Consider the following 22,615-nt stretch of genomic DNA (forward strand, 5'->3'; position numbering starts at 1 on the left):
CCAATAGTAATCTCAATGGATGTCGTCTTCTGAATTGTTGAAATTGCAGATTTTGGATTTGGGCTAGAAATTTAGTGTCTGGAAAGTTTAAGAGGCACGTAGATCGTACGAAAAATTGGGGAACTACGTGATCTATAAGGAAGGCGACAGTCATCTCAGTGGATGTGCCTTCGGAATTACTGAAATTGCAGAGCAAAGTTTCAGTTTCGAAATGACACAAAAGAAATCAAAGGCTATGTCTGTAAAAACTGCAAGCATTTCAATAGAAATAGCACGTTTCCGAGTGATTACTTCTGCCACACATATCACGACAATTACGAAATCAATTACACGAGGCTGGTGGGAGATGATCGGTGGACTGCAGATGTTTCTATGTAGATTCACGATTTTACAGTGACTCGCAAGTTTGTTCAAGAAAAGCTGTCACTTCTATTTTGACCGAATTATTTAGAAAAATGCGAATTTTATTTCAAAATTTAGACACATGGATCACAAAAGGATGACAAAATTAATAATAAAGAGGCTGTATGCATAAATAAAAATTGCAGAAAAGTTTTGACACCCAATTGTTATTTCAGAAGTCTCTGAACGAACGTGCGAGTCACTATATGTAGACATCACAGTCGCTGGATTAAAAACAGAATAGCAAAAGTGTGCTTTGTTGTATTTCGCTCATTCATGCATAAGCATATCCTAAATTTAGTCACCGATACGCTGTTCGAGGACACAGAGAATCTTATCAAGTTATTCCTCATTGAAATCAACAGACTTCCAGCCACGTTCTCAAGGCTTTCTATTTTAATAAAAAAAAAAATTCCTTTTTATCGTACGGTTATACAATTCTTTTTCGCGTGTTACATGCAAGTTTTACGTAACGATCCGTCGATCGATCCCCTATAACATTCGATCTTGAACATATCGTAGCGATTAACGTGATTGAAAAAAAGAGTCAGGCGTTGGAAATTTCAACGTGAACAAGGGTGGACGTTGGTTTCCGTAACGGCGGACAACGCGATTACCAGTCACGGGAGACGGATACGGATCATCTGCGGCACAGCATGCGAATTCGAACGTTAAGAACCGTGCATCCAGCCAGCCTAACCTGCACGCTGGCTGTCGCGATGATGCGCTCACGTGCGCAGGTTTCTGCATTCTCCCTACCGGAAACGTCCCTCTTCTCCCTGGGATCGCTGTGCAACGATCACGCATACGATTAAACCGCGCAATTATGCCCGCCCGACGGGACTCGAGATATTTATCAATAAGCTTCTATCTATTCCTGGCGTGGAATCACGGGAATGTTCATTGATGTATGAAAAATGTTGAATGCAGGATCGGCTTGAATCTGCACGATCATTTCCTAACGAGAATTCGAAGGAGAGGCAATTAAAATCGTTGGAACTTTTCACGAGACAGAAAATTGGTTCTTCGAATAACTTTATGACCCACAAATTTTAATAATTTAATAACAATTGTTGACTGTGAATTTTGATGCATTTATAGCGTACCCGTTTGAAATTCAGTACATTATGAAATTCAATTACACATGATTATTCACGAATGCTTCGAGTATAACAAAGGAACGAATTTCACATACTTTCGCACACTGAAATTCAGTCAGGCAATTCATCATACACCTCCTTGATCAATCATAATTAAAATTTTATAATCTAGATCCCAGAAGAGTTACAAATACTTTCTCCAGCTACCTGTTAAACAAACTACAGCAGATCATACCACGTTCCTAAAAGACAGAACCTTTTCAACAATCTAATATCATAAATATACGTTTATTTTTATGTAAATGTCAATCTTCAAAAATTTGTTTCTAGAAAATAGAAGATTCTATAAACTTCCACATAAAATGAAGCCCATACTAAAATTTATTTAATTTCTCAATATACTTCTGATACTCGATTGCACTATAAATGCGTACAATCCACAGTCTAGTTTCCCCTTCTTCTATCAGTAACGCAAAAATCCGTCCAAAATTTATGCGCCATTTTTACAGAGGCGGAAGACGGTGTTAAAATTTCGAGGCAGAAAATATAATACGAACATTGCAATTGAATTGCAAGGAGCAGGGAGGGGGTTCACATCCGGCGAAATTCACGAATAATCGTAGAGCGTGTTTTACAGGCTGGCACACACGTGCCGGGCGGTGACACGCGTGTACCTAACGCGCGTATGTGATCAACGTGTGTCTGCATTATCCCCGCCATGAAGAGGTAAACGCCATGGCATCCGTTGGCACAATCTCGTGCAACGGGCACGAATCTGAAACAGTCGCGAGTGCGTCGTGCTTACGTGCGCTACTGTTTCTTCGGGGAAAAACCGCGGGAAAACGCCCTCGAGAGCCACCAGTATAGTCTGATCAGTGAGGATCCACTTCTACTTACGGTCTATTCTATTCCACTCGAAAGTAGACATTTTTGTTCACTCTATCGGTGACTTCTACTTAAACTTCGACGTATTCCTTGTCTCATTTACAATCGATTTTATTCAACGTTGATAAGATTAAACTGTATTAAAATTTCTCTGGGCGTTGTGTTCGGTAAAATGTATTTCTTTTTTCTTTACGATTCATATTTCTTTCGGTATCGTTTTATGGGGACTCTGTCGCGTGGGGATTAGTTTCTTATTCAGAAATGTCGAATGTTTTCTGTCGACGAATAACGGATCGAACTTTCACTTTTTCTCGTCGTGGCGGCCAGAACGGTTTCTCGCGTTTTGATTCATGGCCCTTCGATGGAAAATAAATAGACGGTCGGTTACAGCTCGCCGAAGGATGATGAAGATACCCGCGAAACACGGTGACAGGCGGACAGATAACTGAATATTTATGAGATAAATAAAGTGAATCGAAAACGGTGAGCGTAATTTATGTTGCCCCTCGAGATAAGAGATATTTGTACAATGTTCGTGTATTTCGTACACCACGGAGACGTTTGGAACGGGCACTTTCGTTGTTTCGCAATGGCAATTACAATATTATTCTTGTCGCGATAACGGTGTCCTGCGAGATCGTTTGATCCGATAATAACGGTATGATTGATGGGACATTGTAAATCCTATGGGGAAGAATCGAAGACTTTCGGGGATCATCGCAGACGTATGTATTTCGCGAAAATTTTCTTCGCGCGTGAGAGAATCGTTACGTGATTCCGTCGTTCGATGATTCACGGTGTAATCGGTAAATCTGCAAAATAATTATGCAATCGAAGTCCGAATCTAAATAACGTCATTTTTCCGAGTATACCAAGCATTCACGTTCACCGTTTTATTCTTCTCTAATCTCGAAACAACGAGCAGAATCGTGAAATTTTCGGAAAGAAGCTTATCGTTCGAATATTAACAGCGTTCGTCTGGTGAGAGCGAAAAATACTACAGATAATAATACACTTATTACGATTTCACGCGATTAAATTGCCAGTGACTCATCTCCGAATTTCTTTTCGACCGAAAATATAAGACCAGAATGACTGATCCGGGCGTATTCCCGGAATCTATATCCGAGTCAACTTTCACGACGAAACTGACAAATGAATTTTCTCCTGTCCAAAGAATCTCTCCAAATAATCAATAGAGTCTCTTTAATATTCACTGAAAGCTGGAATCTATTACGTCGAGTCAGAATTAACTTCCGTCAGGAACACTAAAAGAACAATTACTGAATAGGGGAAGCTTGCTACTATAACTTGTCATGCGTGAGCAATGTCCATCGTATGATAAACAATATACGTTATTTATATACTAATTTAATGCAATCTCTACTATCATACAGATATTGTCTATCATACGATGAAAATTGCTTAGGTATGACAAGTTACAATCTAAGCGATGGTCCAAATTTAGCAACCTTCCCCTAACAATTAAATAGCAACAATTACAATGACTCAAAAGTTTCTTCATAAAAGACTGTCACTTCTATTTGACCAAATTACTCACTAGAAACAAATTTTATTTCAAGATTAAGAAAAATTTACCTACACACAAAGAAAATACAAGTAACAAGAGTATATATAAATAAAAATTGCAGACAAGTTTCATTGCCTAATTATTATATCAAAAATCTGCGAACGAATGTGAGTCACTGAAAGTTCAGAGGTAATGAGGACCGTAGCATAGATCGAGATTACTTCTTAAAATGGCTTGAATCGACGTAAAGAAAGTTACTCGTGCCTCGACCTAACACAATATTGAACCTCGACAATCGTCCCCCAAAGAATTCCTGGACAAGCTATTCTAGGTACCGGAACCCTAATCCAAAGACTCGTCTCCCGTGACATAACGCAACATCCCCATTCATTACTGTATCACAAAACAAACCCGTCGGTAAAAAAAAACGAAAAAAAAAAAACAAATCTAGCCGATTCAGTGTCGACTACAAAAGAGTGATATCGGTTGCCGGCCCGTAGGGTACCGAGGAATGGTGGGATTCCACGAACGGAAGGGCGGTGCGTGTGCCGGCGGAAAGTGAGAGGAAACGAAGAAACGATGGCAGAGAAGAGAACTTCGCACCTGGCGGGCAACAGCCGTGAGTCATTGTCGCGCGCTGTGACATCCGACAGCTTCATTAATCCTCGACGTGGGTGAAGAAGATCCTGGAACGTTAATTTCGTGACGACTCTCCATACGGGAGGGAACGAGGAAGTGGAACCGAAAGGATGAGAGTTTGAATCGAGGACAGAGGCAAATAGTCAAGTAGAAGAAATGAGCCTGACGTTCGTCCCGATGGAGATTCACTCGTAAGCGTAGGGACAGCGACCATTCGTGGCATGGAGGAGCCCCAGAAGCTCTTTCGCCTCCCAGGTACCATCGAGGAGGAGGAGGAAAAGCACCATGAAATTCAGGGCCAGCTGACGGTCCCGGAGAACCCGAACGCTGTCGACTCACCGTTGCTGGGAGCCAGAAACCTTGGGACATTGTCCAGCCTGCCGAGGAACGTCACCCTCGTCAGGGTTAGCACCCAGAGCAGCAGCATCGGTGGCGTTGGTCGGCAAGATTCCACTAGGTGAGTCTCCAATCCCTTTTCTTTCGTTACCCCTTGTGTAGGCAACCAGTACCCATTTCTAAATTTCATTTCACAATTTTTTAGATCTTAAGTTATCAAAGTGAGCGCTACTAGTTCTAGTTATTTCATTTTCTATGTTTTCAATCCAGTGATTTTGTCGTGAATATACAGATGAGATGACCTTTTTTCAGTTAGCTAATCGTGAGAAGTAATTTTGAAGAGGTGTTTGGGCGTTAAAGAGTTAAAAATAACTTTTATAAATTAAAAAAGGAGGTCGGTTTTATATCGACATTTTCGACTTCAAAGTACCAAGATATATATCAGTCTCCTAATTTTGAAATAACAATTTAAGGGTCAGGACGTTAAAGGGTTAAAGCTTTGATAAAGTAGAATAATTTCGACCTAATCTAGCTCCTGCTAAAGCTCTCTGAACGCATGTACTTGATGTAAGTAGGTACTTGAATGTAGAAGACACAAGGAAGTGTTTATAAGGCGTTAAGTTCCGTGGACGATGACTGAATAAAATCGTTCCACCATCCCGGTTTCTCAAGAAGATCAGTACAAGACCGGAAACCTCCACTTTGCATCAGCAGGGAGTCGAGCGTATTACTGACTCCAGCAAACCAGATATAATCGTCCCGACAATTACCAAACAAAACAGTCGCGAACAGTTTAAGTGTCACGTGGCTCGTTCCCAAGGCGGTGCACACTCCCGTAGATCATTCTCGGCCGAAAGCGGTTACGGTTTTGTTTGAGGGACTCATTGTCGACATCCTCCGGCGCCAGATGCTGTTTGCCCCGTTCTAAATAGAACCGACGCGGAAAGACTGGGAAAAGTGAGAATCAGCTGACGGTGACGTGTGGACAAAATGTTGCGAAAACGGTCAAGATTTTCCGCGAATAATTGAAGGGGTCCAGTGCAAAGGGAAGCTGTGCCACAACTGTAGCTTTGTTAGATATAATATCACATCATCTCATAAGTAATGCGAATTTTCTTTGCTTGTAGAAAGTGAAGTACGAAACAGTAGTTAAAACCATTAATCTTCTACCGTTCTAGTAGTATACCTTTTCCTTCATTTCCTACAACATTTCGCCATCTTCCATATCTACTTCGCAATACCAACTTCCAGTTTCACTTCCACTTGCATCAAAGAAAATATGGATTACTTCTGGGATGACTTGATGTTAAAGTTTTATAGATAGTATACCATGAATGTATATATGTATATACAATCATAATAGAAGCAAGCATTTTTTCAAGAGAACCCCACAATTCTCCGATGTCCTTCTCGAGAACAGTGATACTATCCTCTAAAACAGTGTTTCCGAATCTTTTTTGGATCGTGTCTCACCTCAACGCCTCGAAGTTCTCGATGCCCCCTAGCATAATAGTAAACCATGCTGCTTCAAAAAAAAAAACACACACACATAGGTAAAACTATTGTCTATGAAATGTCTCATTGCACTTCAAAATATTCAAATTGCCCCTCGATGGTGTGTATACCTCATATTGGGAAATACTGGCCTAAAAGATCGGCTTAAAGACGCCTAAGGCCTAAAATAGTCGTAAAATGGGCGTCTCCAAGGCGTCATGTGCTATCTGGAGTTACCACCTTTCGAATCGAATGAAGTCAACAAAATAGGGATTCCGTTACTTCATCGTTACCAAAGGCCTGCAATCTTCCGTAATCGTTCAGACAACGAGCAAGAAGACTTTCTCTCTTCACCACTCCTGTAATCGACTGCCATCGTAACAATTCCAATCGACAAGGGACCCATTTCCAGCCGTAGTCAATGTTTTCGTAATTATCATTCATCCGCGATATTCACCGCGGTGGCGTTTAATACGCGGCTAGGTGACAGGTTGGAATTTATCGTGCAAAGTTCTATTAATGTTCCCCCGCGATGCAATACATTTTTTCTCGAGATACAGCGAGGACGTGTCTGACTAACGAGCCTCTGTTGTTCACGCTGGGTCTGTTTACCTTTTACCTGTAATTCACGTTCGGCGAACCGACCCGTCGTCGTTTATCAACCATTTGGAACCGCCGTTACGCATGCAGCCTGCGTCACAACGGTTGCAAAATTTGCAAATCAGCCGACCGACCTTCGTCTCGGGTCGATCTGTCACAGTTCGCCTTAATTCGTGGGGAATATTGATGGTTGGATACTCCGAATGCAGCCTGCAAGGTTCCCCAGATGTCCATCGTGATTCTATTCATTATTTTTTTATTTTATTGTAGGTAAAAATAATATAATAGCAATGTTGTTTGTTTTCTGCGACTTTGAAGGCCGATCTCTGCCACATTTCGTCTTAATTCGTGAGGAATATTAATGGCCATGTACTCAGAATTTAGTCTGCAGGATCCTTTAGGTATCCACAATGAGACTATTCGTCATTTTTTTATTTTACACTACGTAGAAATAGTATACTAGCTCTGTCATTCATCTTCTACGAGTCTGAAGTCCTCAAATAGAAGAGGAATCAATGGAACGCTTCTTTTTGTCTTGTAGATTATGTTCATCTGTGGATCATGAATTTTAGTTCGTAATTCCTGAAGAATATTCATGACCAAGAATTTCGAATGTATTTATCGGATCGACAAAGTGTCCGTCACAGTGGTATCCATCATTTCCAGATGTAACAGCAGATGGAAATTCAGTTCAGCGTCTGCGACCTGAAAGGTCACCGGTGGCAGATTAATCTGCGGATCGCGGTCAGAATTAATCGCGGAAACTAGCGACGAATCCCCGCGGCATATCAGATTTCGCGTTTCCTGGAGGAAAGACGATACCACCGTGGATCTACGCGATTTTCTCGCGGATCCTTCCGCTTTATCCTCTAATGACGTGCGAGCCAGGAAGTCTGAGCTTGAACGAATGAATTCGATTTAGACGATTCAAAAGGATTCAGAGAATTACCATCCTCCTCCCAATTGTACATTCCAATTTGCATAAACGCGATACGAGACAATTACCAGCAGTGATGTGTTTGAAACAAAAGGACAACATATGTATATACTGGACTGTCGCGAACTATATGCATAGTAATCCAATTATCCGTTACACGTCTAATGTGTCGTATTTATCTGTGCAGATTAAGAGTGCAACAGATATGCTTAACAAGCCAGCCGTGGCGTATACCGGCTGCAGAAACGCTTATGGAAATTCAAGTTCAGTATCCTGTACAATAGCAAGTCATTTATTCTCCCATCGTTGCGATTTCGTAACAGAGATATATAATTGAAAATATAATTACCACGATTAAACGAATATTTCAAAGTGCTTCGAACCCCTTCAAAGAGCCGTCTGCAGCTTATCTTTGGTGAAATAAAGTCTGCTCGTTAAACTCATATAAAATTCTTCAAAAGGAATACAATTTACCAGAAAAATAGGAATTCCTAAAATTGCCGAGAATCGATTATATTCATCAAAGGGAATACAAATTCGCAGATTTCCAAAAAAAGCTTCGAATAGAAAATCCTCGTATTGTCAAGAATCGTGAATATTCATCAAGAAGAATACAAAATCACGGATTTCGAGAAGGCTTCGAATTGTCGAGAATCGTTTATATTCATCAAAGAGAATAAAAATTCGCAGATTTCGAAAAAAGCTTTTCGAATCGATTTAAATCGTCGAGCTGTTCCAATGGTGATTCCAGTCCCGTCGGTGCACGCGCGACGAAACGAAAAATCTTCGTGCGCCTCAACCTCGCGGCTCGTCCGATCTCGTTAGTTTAATTAAAAGCTCGTTATCGAAGCGGGCGACGCAGCGCTCGGACAGCCTCGCAATGAGGCACGGCCGACCAGTGAGCTTGCGCCCGATGATATTAACGCGCGACTCTTTAAACCGCGGCTCGAGACACGAATTTCGAAAGTGTACGTTTGGCTGCTTGGATTATGTCCGATCGAAGGAAACAAAGTGATTGCATCAATAAGAAGGCGAGATTCGTCGCGGCCCGATCGAGATCATCCGCTGGTCGTCGACGCATGAAACGGAACAACTGGTTGGTTTCGATCAAAGAGGTAGAATGCATCGAAAATTCTTATAAAACTGATCTTCATACTAACCCTCGATATCTCTCTTTGAAAAAGAAACAGAAAACGAAGATAATTACGTCTGTTTAAGAAAGTAAGAGGCGTTGTCCTCATTTGGAGTTAATTAATCCTAGACCCGTAACGTCACTGTCTCTTCATTTATAACACTTTGGAAAGCCTCAGCTGCGTGCTTTTTTAAAAGATTCACGAACGTTCCTTTTTTTAATTGATACGGAGCCTTTTTTCATTATCGTATCGATACGTATTAACACCCAGAGTTTCGATATTATCGGTATCAAATATTATCATTTAATTGCAATTAAATTAGAAGTAATAAAATCCAAAAATGAAAATAAATCATTTAATTAAGCAGATATTTACTGACAGTCGAAAAAAGAAATGTACCAATCGCAAACATTGTGAGAAGCTGGTGATTGGTCCATTTTCCTTACGACCTGTTACGTTACGGGAAATGTAGCGATTATATTAAAATTTCGATATTTATGAGTTAAATGTCGACCCTGGAATATATCGTCACACCCATACAAAATATCGATATTTATAGTGAAAAGATAGACGTATCGTCCATCCCTAATCTGGGCGTTAAAGGGTTAAGTAGTTTCCCACTTTCAATCGATAAAGAGATCTTTTCCATTGTTTACTGAAACAATTATTGTTTCAAGGTGACACAAGTGATTTTTTTCGATTAGCAAAACCGAGGTGAGCACCGACTATCCTGAATAACCATGCGTGACAGATCGGCAAGGATATTTCGTGACCGGTTGTACAAACACCGGAGGCCAAGTTTTCGACCTCCTCCGTTCGCTGGAATTAGTACCGTTCTCAATTGACGCCTACAAACGGTCGCACACGCACGATACACCGCGGTGTCCGCTATGGAATAGCGCCATTATAATGCGCGTGGAATAAATTACCGACGGCTAATGCGATTCACCCGTTCCGCCGGTGTTGATCGGGCCCTTCCGGCTCGAATTTCTTTCCGAGGAAGCTCCAATTCGTTGACAATGGATCGAATTAGCCGGGTTGGAAGGGTGAATCACGCGCGAAACGCTCGTTCCATAAAGAAATCGGTGATATTCAGTCGCATGAAAAAGGGTTCTGCGATCGTGGATTCCAAAAGTGGATCGTTGAAATGAAAATGATTGCAACACGTGATCTGGTGGATATCGTTAAAGGAAACAGCGTATCTCGAAGGATTACGATCGAATCGTTGGGATAACAGAAAAATTACCATTATCGGAATAGAGTGAAGCTTTAGCAATCAATAAAGACAACAGGTGATAACACTACTGCATCAGAGAACTTTATTTGTCTGATCGGAATTTTTTACGAATTTAGTTTTGATTCACGCGTTGTCTGACTACGGACAACCGGAACTAGTGGAGCCACTTGAACATTCTAAGTATCCGAATAATTCTATTTACGGTTCGATTTAAGTACGAATACTTTTTTTTATATACTGTATGTCTACAGTATTTAACCCTTTAACACTAGAACTATCAATGATAAACGTGTACATTAATTACAAAATTTACAATTTTATAAATTACCTGATTTCTTTACTTTCATACCGTAATAAATGTTGTAGAAGATCTGAGAAAATGTATTGTTATAATATTTTAATCATCGTTATAAGAGTGTAGTGGCCAGTCATTTCTACTGGTTTGGTAATTCCAGTGTTAACTACGGGTACATATTCCTGAAGCGTGCCATCCAACCGTAAAAAAATAGGTCAATAACTGGTACTGTTCGAGATTAGTCCAGTATTATTCTTTCATCACTTTCTGTACCAGAATTTATAATTTGTATTACATATGAAAATCCGATTTTCAGCTTTCGGGTATTAATAGGGTAAAATATTTCTGTAAAGGGCATAGAATCATAATTGAATTATCAAGGAGCAAGTTTCATCGTCGATATATCATAATCCATGGGTTACCAAACACCTGTAAACATTCTTGTCAGCAACTTCATATATTTCTCCGTTCGTACGAACGTGAGCTCATCGGGCTCAAGCGAAGCCTGCGTTTCCAATAGGATCGACGAACGAGCGTTTCGCGCGCGCGTAGGGTCTCCCCTTTCATTCGCGTGCGATCAGCGGTTTTTTGCAAAGTACGATTCCGATAAGGAGATGCCTCGAGGTTGATAAGACATGCCCCTGCCTCTCAGTCGGTCAAACGAAGTCGGTAGTGCATCAAGAGAGACGTCTTGAGACGTTTCGTTTGCATACTCTTGGAACCTATCGAGTGTAGAACAAATGGGGAACTGATAGTGTTAATTAAGATACACAAGTGTACAATATTATCTGGATTTTTTCAAAAAAAATATCCCTGATTTCGTTCAAGTTCTTCTCGAAGAATACACACCAATTTCGAGGATACCTCAAGGACTCCAAATAAATTAGAATTTAATTCGTAACGAAAAAAATATCGATTCTCCAAAGAAAAGGTTATTTGTAGTATACAACGAAATGTTATTAATAACCATTTTGAAGATATCTTAAGGAAGATCGCCAAATCCATTGGAATTTAATTCTTGAGGAGAAAATATCGATCCTCCAAAGATTCGCAGTCTACGCTACCCTAAAGATGAAATTCAAATTGAATTTTCTTTTCGAAGGCTCGAGAAACTAATAAAGTGTACTGTTGATGATTTTCACATAATTTGAGTCGCAGCTGGGATAAAGATTTCAAGAATGTCCCAGGTCTACACGATGACTCTGGCGAAAAGAAGATGGAACGCACGTATCGGTGAATTCCATTTTCATGAGTAATTCCTTTAATTACCGTGCAAAGAGAGTAAGCAACTGTCAGCCTGGTATCAGCGAAATCGTTGCACATCGGTGCAATAAAGATTAAACGTGTGCGACCGTGTAAAGCACGTTTGAAAAGCGACGAGGATGTGGCTGAATGATCATGGACGACGCGACGTGTCGCGGATAGTCGAGTTAGAGAAGAATAAGGCACGAAGTAAATTATCGAGGAAAAGTGTTAAAACAACAGCTGATGCTACAAACGGATCTCGGTAGTCTAGAAAGGTAAATGAGAATCACAAGGCAGAAGACAAAACAGTAGTAGCATTTGCATCGGTTGTGATGTAATTCTTCCTATTTTCGTCGTGAATATTGTCTAACAAGTGGAAGTTACGTTGACTGGATGATTGTGATAAATTGTGTCGTGTGAAAAACAACTGCCTTAGATGACTATTATTTAAATATTGAATTTCGGAATGTTTCGACAAGTCTTGCAAAATATTTCAAATAACTCCGAGTGAAATCAAGAAACAATTGAATACCAGGGTGTTATGTGGATATCATAGAGGATATTTCTGATCGAGAAAGAATGGGGGAGATCCTCAGGTGGTTCTGTTACCTAGGATACAGTCCCTTCCCTCGTTCGGTGTGACGCAACCAGACCATTTTTTCGCAAATGAAAAGAGCAAACGTTATTGTTAGTAACTGATAAGTGGAGGCCGCTGGTCAGGTATTGGCTCCACGTATAAGACATCCTACGACGTTACACGAACATCAGTAGATCCACCACTAGCAAACACGACGCCCATCCATCGAGCTTGAAACGATGGTCAGATCAGTTGTTTCGCGAGCTTCGAAGAGGACCAGCAACATTTGCTCCGCGATAATTCGATGGAATAAGATATAATTAAATCTGCGATGAGTTCGAAGGTGCCTGAAGGATCATTCAATTTGCTTTCTTTCGAGGGATCTCGCAGTAAGTTCACCGAAGAGCCTTGAATCACAAGAGTTACTAATATAACAATAATAAAATATCGATTAACTTTAACAATTGTCCGAATGAAAAATTAGAAAAATTTTCATCGATCGAGACTGTGGATTCGAAGTTTTTCACAGGTGTCCACCAACAGCAAACAAACCAATCGTACGATCCTTGGAAAGAATCATCGAGGAGAAAGATTATCGATAAAAATTGATGTATATACAGTTCATTTTCCATCTTGACTACGATTGTTCGCGATAAGCGTAAGAGACATCCAGCAAGATTCCAGATAAGTGAAAGGCTGGTTGAAGTGCGTGATAATTAATGACGGGAATATAATGACGGTGTGGCTACTAAACTTCGGCATTACAATAATTCACGGCCTGTCACAGATCGACACACTTCCCCTGAACGATTATCGTTACCGAAACGAGGGGAGATAAGGAGCGATTAATCCCCCTCCAAATCTTATAAGAATCGTGCGAAAAAGATTGAATTATCGGCATTTATTTAGAGAGAGTTTAACGAAGATCTTTAAATACCTCGTGTACACACACCAGCGAAATTCCATCAGGAGAGGGGAAGATAAGTTACGGTGTCTGTTTATCTACGATCTATGATCGCGAACCGTGGAGATATTTGCTGGATCGAAGAATAGGGAGAAAAACAAAATCCTCCGAGCATTGATCCTGGTACCGATAAAAGATCGAGGCTGTTCTAACACGAATCACACGTGTGATACAAAGTGTCACAACGATTTAAAATGAAAAAGTGATTGGAGAGATCGCAATCTTGTTGTAATCTCGAGAATCAATCGAGAAGTACAAGCGATCAAAAGTGTGAAAAAGACACGGATTTTTCTACGAAACTTGTCACTGTGTTGGAAACGAACAAGAAATCTTGTTGGTAATCATCGACATGTATCGATGCGAACGATTTTAAATCGAGAGGAAACCACAATTTTCTTCAAGGACTCGCCATTTAATTAATTTGGTAACAGTCAAGTGTGCTAAAAAATAAAAAATGAACGGGGACGTTCCGAAAAGTCTACATCTGAGCGTGAAATCATCCTCGCCCGATTGCGGCGAGAAGGAAAATTTATTGACACCGGTGACACCGACCACTCCCATAATCTTGCAACTATCGAGGAGCCCGAACGCGTCGTTCAGAAGCAGGTAAATCGTAATTTCAGCCACGACTATCTATCGACAAGGAATTCACGCTGCGCAATACACTATTCGCGCCAATAAATGGACTTGCGGAATTAATCATTATTCATTAATACCGCAAATTAATGTCCACCGAGCGCAACCGCTGTCACACTTGTACGTACATTCTTTTAGATCTAGTTTCCGACATTTATACGGTTCACAGAAATACCTACGTATGTCTAATTAATTCACGAACCAATTGTGTTTGTAATCGATCACCCTTATTACACGTTCCTCGAATCGTTCGCGACGACACACCAAAAAACCTCTTTTCTTTTTCTTTGTTATGAACTAGCCTTATCAATGATGTCTCGATAACGGGGCAACTCCAGATCTGTCGATATCTTGGCGACGAATCGTTGGAGGTCGCGTAAAATTATGTCCCCGAACGATCCATCGATCCACCATTACAATAGTAAATGTTTAATTTTTATTTAATCTATCCACTTTATTAAGACAGATGATAAGGATCAACGAGGATAAGGCTCTATTGTCCAACTGTCACCTCAAAAATTAAAGTAATTCTTACACATATATCAGTCTCTTAATTTTGAAATAACGATTTAAGGGTCTGGACCTTGAAGAGTGAATGAAATATTCAATGAAAGATCTAATATAATAAAATTTTCAGAGAAAAAGTATCGACTCTTCGTCTCGATTAAAATAAAATTTTTTTTAAATCATATTCATCTTCAAAAAAAGAAAAAACACGATCGTCGAAGGAACGATCGATGATAACCGAACGAAATCGCGGAGTTCACTCCGTGTCGTCGACTCTCCGGCCCGGTTGATTTACGCGTGGCAATAAATAAATTGGTAGATAACAGTTGCTCGGTTATCATTCGAAGTCGAGAATGGCGACTTCCTTTCTGCCCGTACGAAAGGGAGACCCCGGAGAGGCCCGTAGTGAAATCGCCTCGTGCGTCGCGTCGTTTCTGTCACCACGACGGAATCGTGAACAGAACCGTTCGCTGCTGTTCGATCGAGTTTATCAGTCGCTGATTAAGAGGTCCGTGTACCGTTCCCGTCTTCACGGCGGATCCCCCGGCCCCCACGGTCTGATTCGCGGTTTCTTAAGTGAATAAACAACCGTCGACGACGGGTCGCGTGTGGCGAACAGTGACAAAAGTGGTCCCATTGAGAGCAGCTCCCTCGTGGACGTTTTCGATCGCGATCGTTCGTTTTAAAATCGTGGAAATCATCTTGGGGATTATGGCTGGGATGAATGATCGCGTGAATAACAGGGGAATAGTTCGAGTTATCGAGATTCTCGACCGAAGTCTAGGCGATTCGACGATAAATGTGTTATTAAAAGTAATTGGGTCGCGTCGAGGTTGACCAAGTGTACGTGTGTATGTGTGTGGAGATATTCGCGGTCGTTCGAACTGTGAAGATTAAATTGTTGTGATTTCGGGAACTACTTGCGAGTGTTTGTCATGGAAAGGTTCAAGAACGATGATGTACAATGCGGAGGGATCCATCGTGAGTAGTTTCCTCGGAATAATCAATGGAAAATAGTGTTCTTCTCTATGGGAAATATGATAAAATCGTACGATAGATCGTGATTTTTCGACGTTACCGGGAAACCAAATATTTCACTCGATTGATCTATGTACGGTGTTCTCTGTTGGCTCGATGTTTTTCGTTCGATTTTTAATTATCGTGTAGACCATGCACGTTCGAGCCACGTTATACTTACGTCGCTCGAACGTTTTTCTCCCGGTAACGTATCGATATCTTGGTCGAGATTTCTCACAAGCTGTCAGATTCGTGACGAAAAAGGATGACAATCGATCGCGATGCTGCGACAACAATGAACACGATCCTCGAGATTTGTTATTCAAATCTTCTCTGATCTCTACGAGGAGACTATATTAACATCAACGCAGATGTCGAGTTAAGACTTCGCGAAATGGCCTCGCCGATGATTTTTGCGGCGCGTGTTACATCTAGTCTTCGGCCGACATAATTTATTCCCTCGAATTGTGCAAGAAACAATATATTTCATTATGCTTGTTGGCAAGACGCAAGATGGAAGTGACACGGTGACGGATCCTTCATTTTTCATCTCGCCTCGTGTTGCCATGCGAATCGCGTTCCCTTCCCATCGATTGTGATTTCGCGTCGAATACACAAAAGGCGTTACTTTGCAGAAATTAGCAAGCTATCTGTCAAATTGAAACGTTTAAACAGTCACACGGGTGTTTTAAAATATTGCACATGCACTGGTTTTATCGGAAACAGTAGAATTCATAAGTTTATAATTATGTGCGTGTAACCAACGATGAGGATATGCTAGGTACTAGTGATAAGTGGTGATAAATATAGGAATAGAATGAGAGCTATCAAGTGAGGGCTCGTGAAACGTAACGCAATTGTTATGCGTTTTGTAACAGGCGTACAATACTTTGGATAACCAATGCACATAGTAGGAGTGGATTGGAGTCTAATTTTTAAATTCCAAAAACTCGATTTCGTTTTGTAAAAAGATTATTTTCTTTTAAAAGCTGGTCTCGACAAAAGTTTTGCAAAAATCTTTACCGAGTCATAATTCTAGGGAATCGTGTGTGCTATGAATGCATAAAATCCGCAGTCTAATGATAACTTTGTTACCAAAGGGCCTTTACCCCGTTAATAAATAAATAAGTAAATAATATATCTGTATGAAACAGAAATACAGCCTGAAATTTGCCAATAAACCATTAAATAATATATTTTCATTACCATTAAATAATATACTACAATCCAATATTCGATCACTTCAAATACTTCGAATAGTCGAAATATTACGAATACTTGGAATACTTTCGAATATAAAATTCGAATTCTACGGCTATTCGAATATTCGAGTGTATTATCCGTCAACTGAAGTTTATTAAATCTTCTAGGAGCCGGTACAGAGCAGGGCCAACCCGCAAGCTGCGTCGTCGAGCCGTGCTGAAGAACGGCGACTGCAACGTCCTCCAGTCCCGTATCTCGCGTCGTTCCCGTCGTTTCCTTCAGGACATATTCACGACCCTGGTGGACACGCAATGGCGTTGGACGTTGCTCTGCTTCAGCCTGAGTTTCGTGCTCTCCTGGCTCGGTTTCGCGGTGATCTGGTGGCTGATCGCGTTCACCCACGGTGACTTCGAGGAACGTCACTTGCCGCCGTTCCAGATCGAGAACAACTGGACCCCGTGTATCTACAACATCTTCTCGTTCACAAGTTGTTTCTTATTCAGTATCGAGACCCAGCACACGATCGGTTACGGTAGCCGTTCGACCACCGAGGAATGCCCCGAGGCGATTTTCGTGATGTGCGTCCAGAGTATATCGGGCGTGATAATCCAAGCGTTCATGGTGGGCATCGTGTTCGCGAAGATGAGCAGACCGAAACAACGGACGCAGACGTTGCTGTTCTCCAGGAACGCTGTGATCTGTCAGAGGGACGGCGAACTGTGCTTGATGTTCCGTGTCGGTGACATGAGGAAGAGCCATATCATTGGGGCAGCGGTTTGCGCCCAATTGATCCGATCGAGGACCACCAAAGAGGGCGAGGTGCTGTCCCAGAATCAACAGGAATTGGCGGTGGGCACGGACGGTGAGAACGGGAACTTCTTCTTCATCTGGCCGACCACGATCGTTCATAAAATCAATGCTGATTCACCGTTCTACAACATGTCCGCGGAGGATATGCTGATCGAGAGATTCGAGGTGGTGGCGATTCTCGAAGGAACGATCGAGTCCACTGGACAGACTACACAGGCTAGATCCAGCTATTTACCCCAGGAGATACTTTGGGGCCATAGATTCGAGCCGATGGTCACGTACTCGAAGGAGAGACAGGGTTACGAGGTGGATTACTCGTTGTTCAACAGCACCACGCAAGTGGACACGCCGTTGTGCTCGGGTAGAGAGCTCGCTGAGTTTTACAAGGCGCAGGAGGAGATCCGTCATGGGAACGGTAAGTGTGCCGCGGGACGGTTAGAGAGGCTAGTGAACGATTTAGCGTTGAAGAGGATATCTAGTCCGATTTGTGAATTTCCAATCGGGGACGTGATAGTTTGATTGTTATCCAATTACGATCGTAGAGTAGTTCAATTTTAAATCCACCGTATGTTTGATCGAATCATCTGTCGATGACGATAGTTAACATCATATAGTTCGAATAATTTCGAATACGAATAATTCGAATAGTATTCGGATAATATTCGAATAGTATCAAATAGTACGAATAATCCGAATACTTCGAATATTTCGAATATAAAATTCGAATTCTACTGCTATTCGAATATTCGTAATAGCCCTATTTCCAATAGAATCTCTCTAGATTTCCGATGAATGAATTCACCCTCGTTTTCCATACACTCCTATCCCAAACTTTATTCCAACCGTGTTTAACCCCAGACACACCTAGTCGTTAACACGCTCTGCACATCACAGAACTTCGGACAGCATCGATGTTCCACTAGACTAGCGCATGTCCGGGGCGCAATTAAAAATCTTCGTCATTACGACCATCAGCATGGGTATCGCGACCAATAACACGTTACAAAACAACACCACTAACGATACAGCAAGGCCAGCCACCAATGCGAGCACTAATTGGGATGCACACGCGAATCAAACTAATCGATACCAAACCACCACAGCCTCGGATGTTGCACGCCTCCATTACCGCTTGCTTCTGCTTTTCTGCTTTGTTTTTTTTTCACCCAGCTTCGTAATCCCATCTGTGTGTTTGTCTGACTCTTGGTGCTGGATATATACCGTAGATGGAGGCCTGCGGAAAATCCCTAGCGAGCCGAAGTCCCCTCCGATCGTATTGACAACCGTGAATCAACCAGACGTTACGGAGTTTCTGATCCCACCAGGACACTCCTCCCAAGGATCATCGAAACTCCACATCGACATTCCATCGATCGACGACTGTCCAGATGTCTGAGGTGTCGTCCTCCAGCCAGGTGACGGGGGAGGAGGGAAGTGATCGGATAGAAAGTAGATTCACTGTAGCGAGATGATTACATTGATGAATCTAGACGTTCAGAGATCTGTTTTCTTTGATTTAACGAAGTGACATCCGAGTATCACGATCCAGGTCACAGACGAGGATAATTTTCATGTTGAAAGTCTAGTAGAAAAGAGGATCGAAGGAAGCTCGACTTCGATCCATCTGTAATCGCTTGTGTCTGTCCCCCGTTGTTATCCTGGTTCCGCTCGCGGTGACGACGTGGCCTTGCTGAAGATCGTTCCGTGACACGATACGACGCAATATCGGGAGGGTAGCTGGTAAAAGGGGTATCATCGACTAATAAATACAATCAACCGTATACACATTGTAAATCATCTGGGGTGAACACCATTTCTTCCCAAAATCTATCGAATATCTGGTTTCGAATCGAGCATGCATTTCCCGGGAACGATTAACATTCGAGGAACTAATTGAAGCTTGTTATCCACAAGGTTGGGCGATACTTGAACTTTCGGAATTCCTATCCCAGTAAACGTGGTAATTGGTAAATGTAACAGTTCACTCGTCAAGACCGAAGCGTATTTTTCAGCAATAAGAAACAATAGATCAGTCCCCCCTAAGTACAAGACCAATTTCCAGGAGTGATAGTCGACGAGGACTACCTAGGGGACACCTGTCCAGACGGCCATTGCCACTACGGTCATCGTCCTTCGTTGATCGTGACCAATCACCATCAGAATCATCCTCTGTCTCACATGGACAGCATTAGAAGCGAGAACAGCGTCGACGAGACGTGCATCAATCGACACGCTTACAGGGATTCGAGTTACCAAGGACCACCTATTCCAACACGAGATCACGGCCACTACAGGATCCTGGATTTAGATCCTGACGGTATCCAAGTGATGGGCGAGGTGGAGCTGCAACACCTACCGGAAGCAGTGAACAGGGAGATCCTAAAGAACAGTCGTGAGATTATATACGAAGAGCCAGAGACTTCAAGAGAAGGTAGTCCCCTCCTGAGACCAGCTGGCAGTCGACGAAACACGATCAAATATCCATTACTGGACGAAGAAAGGAAATCCTTGAACAGCTCCAAAAGAAGCCTCTATCATAGAAACATACTACGTGGCTTGGAGGAAGACAGAAGGTCTCTGGATGGGTCCAGGAGGAACCTAAGTGGATCCAGAAGGTATCTACTGGTACCTTTGGAGAACAAACCCTTAGAACCCAATAATAAAGACAGTCTAACCGTTGCAAGACGGCACACAGGGAGCAAGGAAGGTCTGAACGCGATCAAAAGGAACATCTGCGTGAAGGAATCGAAGGAGACACCTGAACTGTGCACCGGAGGAAGGCTGAACTCGAACGACGACAGGCTAACGATCGAGACGGAGAAGTTCCCGAAAGCATCGCCACGTCTCCAAGAGTTAGCGCTGTCTGAAGGCAACAGGACATCTCTATCGGACCCTAACTTATCCCCGAACGGATATTCGTCATCGAAGTCTCGTCAGTCCCCTGTTCCAGCGTTACCGATCTCACCAACGTCGGATCTTTCTCCTGAATCAGGGTTCTACGAGGGTGCTCAATGGAACTCGAGTCCAGAGTACATCAGAAAGGACCTAAGGCTTCAGCATGATTCCGTGATGACGAGGAACAGGCGGAGCTACGAGAACGCGCAGCTGCAGGACGTGAACGAAGCACTTTCCAGGCCGAACAGCAACCACAGCTCGCTGGACAGCGACGAGTCCGTGAAAAATTTGACGACGGCGGATAATGTTCCTCAGAAGTTCAGTGAGAAAAACGCTGTCACGAAACAGCCGATCTCGCACACGAGCGTCTAATAACCGGGGTATGTGTGTGTACGTGTGTGTGTGTGTGTGTATGTGTGTGCCTTTCTACGAAACGTGTACCCAAGTGCCAGTGCGATGCCGTGTGTTGCAACGGGACTAAGGCGTTTCACTTCCGAAACAAGGTGTTCGTAATTGGTTGTTTAGCTCAACCCTTGAGTGCTGACATTAGGACCGATCGGGCAAATCTGGTCGAAAGGTGACGTACTCTGAAACGATTATGATCGTTTCGGTGTGGTGGAGATATAGAGGGTTAACCACGAATCGTGATCAGTAGAGATTACTCTGTTATTAGCAGTCCGATCGAAAATGTTTCTATCAGGTATAGCATGATTTTAAGAGAGTTTTAACGTATATATTATAGCAAATTTTTTGTCAATTCCTTTTTTTTCATGATTTTTTAAGGTTACCTTCAATTTTCTTTCAAAAATTCAATTAAAAATAAAATTGACACATGTTATGTTATGATACTTACCGAATTCGTCTTGAAATCCTCTAACAGATAGGCGTAAAAAAATTGTATCGTGCCTGAACAATAGTACTCGAGGGTTGGAGGACTATATACGCAAGCTAGGTGAAAGTATATGTATATTGTATCCACATTTTCGTGATTAAGCTACAGACAGGTATGTAGTATCGCGAACCAATTCGACGTTTACGCGTAAACGCGAATTTCTACTAAATCGATTTGAAAACCGCGGGTCGGTTCGCGCGAAGCTTCGAATTTTAGCGACGCGTTTAGCTCGGAAGAACACAATGAACGCAATTCTCTTCCTTTTATAGTGGTAAGTTTTCTCCGGAGGCTTTTGTTTAGAAAAAATGTTTCCGCGGAACTAGTTGTCGAGGGTCGACGCTTTTTTTTACCAAGGTCAATCTCCTCGAGATTTATTCTCGCGTTGAGAAATAATTCCGATACGGAACTGTCGTTATCCTCCGAATAACGAGGACAATTTTGAGCCTTCGAAATTCGGTATTGCTCGTTAGGTTTTTTTTTTTTTAGAAATCGAAGCCGCGTAGACGCGAGAACACACAGTATTTTAGGAACACGCGGTCGGGGAACGAGATAATATTATATTTTTGCAACTGTTAGAACGTACAAACCACCCATGGGGGATTAAGCTTGAAAACTTCATGACTGAGATCGCAGACGTGCCTTCTTACGTGCTTCCCTTTTGCAATGTTGATCAGTAGACTTGGGATGTTTATGCAAATTCACAGTTTTAGACGTCAATTTATAAATATAATAATGAGATAGAAATTTATATCGAAGTCTCTATTTTATTGCACTTTGCATGTTAAAATTTACTATAAATGCATAAACAGCCTGCAGTCCATTGATCATTTTTTAATAATCGTTAACGTAGCATAAAGCACACGTGTTCACGGATAAAAAGTTTCTAGATTCCGAGCGTCCGTTTAGCGAAACTTGTCGATCGTACACCAGTTTTCCCCTCGATCGATCTGGAAACTCGAGACCACGTCGACGACTGTGAGAAACCGAACAGAAAATGCGTTTTCTTTTTGTGGCGAATGTAGTCATCGCACAAAAAAAAGTGCCTCGTTTTCCATCTTTTTCATTTCATCGTGAAGAAGAATTCATCGTCTAAATGAATTACCATCGTTAATATTTATTGCTTCGAGATTAATGCAACTAGTAGCTCGACGTTTCTTCGGTGCGTCCCATGAAAATACACCATCGTTGTTTCTTGTACATGAATCGATAACTACGAGTCGAATCCTTGTTTTTTTTTTCTCTATCATTTCACTCGATAATCAGGGCGTGCCAGAGCGTCG

General features: G+C 41.9%; 2 protein-coding genes across 3 annotated transcripts in view; both read left to right on the forward strand.

Moving 5' to 3' along the window:
• LOC107194169 overlaps positions 1–4,472 on the forward strand; it is a 29,624-nt gene extending 25,152 nt beyond the window's left edge. Inside the window, exon 10 of the mRNA XM_015583739.1 lies at positions 4,419–4,472. The gene's annotated coding sequence lies outside the window, so the exon portion shown is untranslated. The remainder of the gene's footprint in view (positions 1–4,418) is intronic.
• A 285-nt stretch (positions 4,473–4,757) lies between these two features.
• On the forward strand, positions 4,758–20,882 carry LOC107194167. 2 transcript variants are annotated; one of them, XM_015583737.1, is made up of 3 exons: positions 4,758–5,014; positions 16,906–17,963; positions 19,611–20,882. In XM_015583737.1, exons 1-3 carry the CDS (start codon positions 4,779–4,781, stop codon positions 20,813–20,815), a joined length of 2,499 nt encoding a protein of 832 aa, XP_015439223.1. In that variant the 5' UTR covers positions 4,758–4,778; the 3' UTR covers positions 20,816–20,882. The 2 variants fall into 2 exon arrangements, with proteins under 2 accessions (XP_015439223.1, XP_015439224.1); XM_015583738.1 differs by lacking the exon at positions 4,758–5,014 and adding an exon at positions 13,596–13,981.
• Positions 20,883–22,615: the final 1,733 nt, after the last annotated feature.

This window comes from Dufourea novaeangliae, unplaced genomic scaffold (assembly GCF_001272555.1).
Source record: "Dufourea novaeangliae isolate 0120121106 unplaced genomic scaffold, ASM127255v1 scaffold21, whole genome shotgun sequence".
Lineage (NCBI taxonomy): Eukaryota > Metazoa > Arthropoda > Insecta > Hymenoptera > Halictidae > Dufourea > Dufourea novaeangliae.

Bases quoted from the DNA above. Each gene is read 5' to 3' on its own strand.
- LOC107194167 (XM_015583737.1), top strand. From the start codon at position 4,779: ATGGAGGAGCCCCAGAAGCTCTTTCGCCTCCCAGGTACCATCGAGGAG. The intron at 5,015-16,905 runs GTGAGTCTCCAA...TAAATCTTCTAG, and splicing joins GGTCGGCAAGATTCCACTAG to GAGCCGGTACAGAGCAGGGC. The intron at 17,964-19,610 runs GTAAGTGTGCCG...ACCAATTTCCAG, and splicing joins GGAGATCCGTCATGGGAACG to GAGTGATAGTCGACGAGGAC.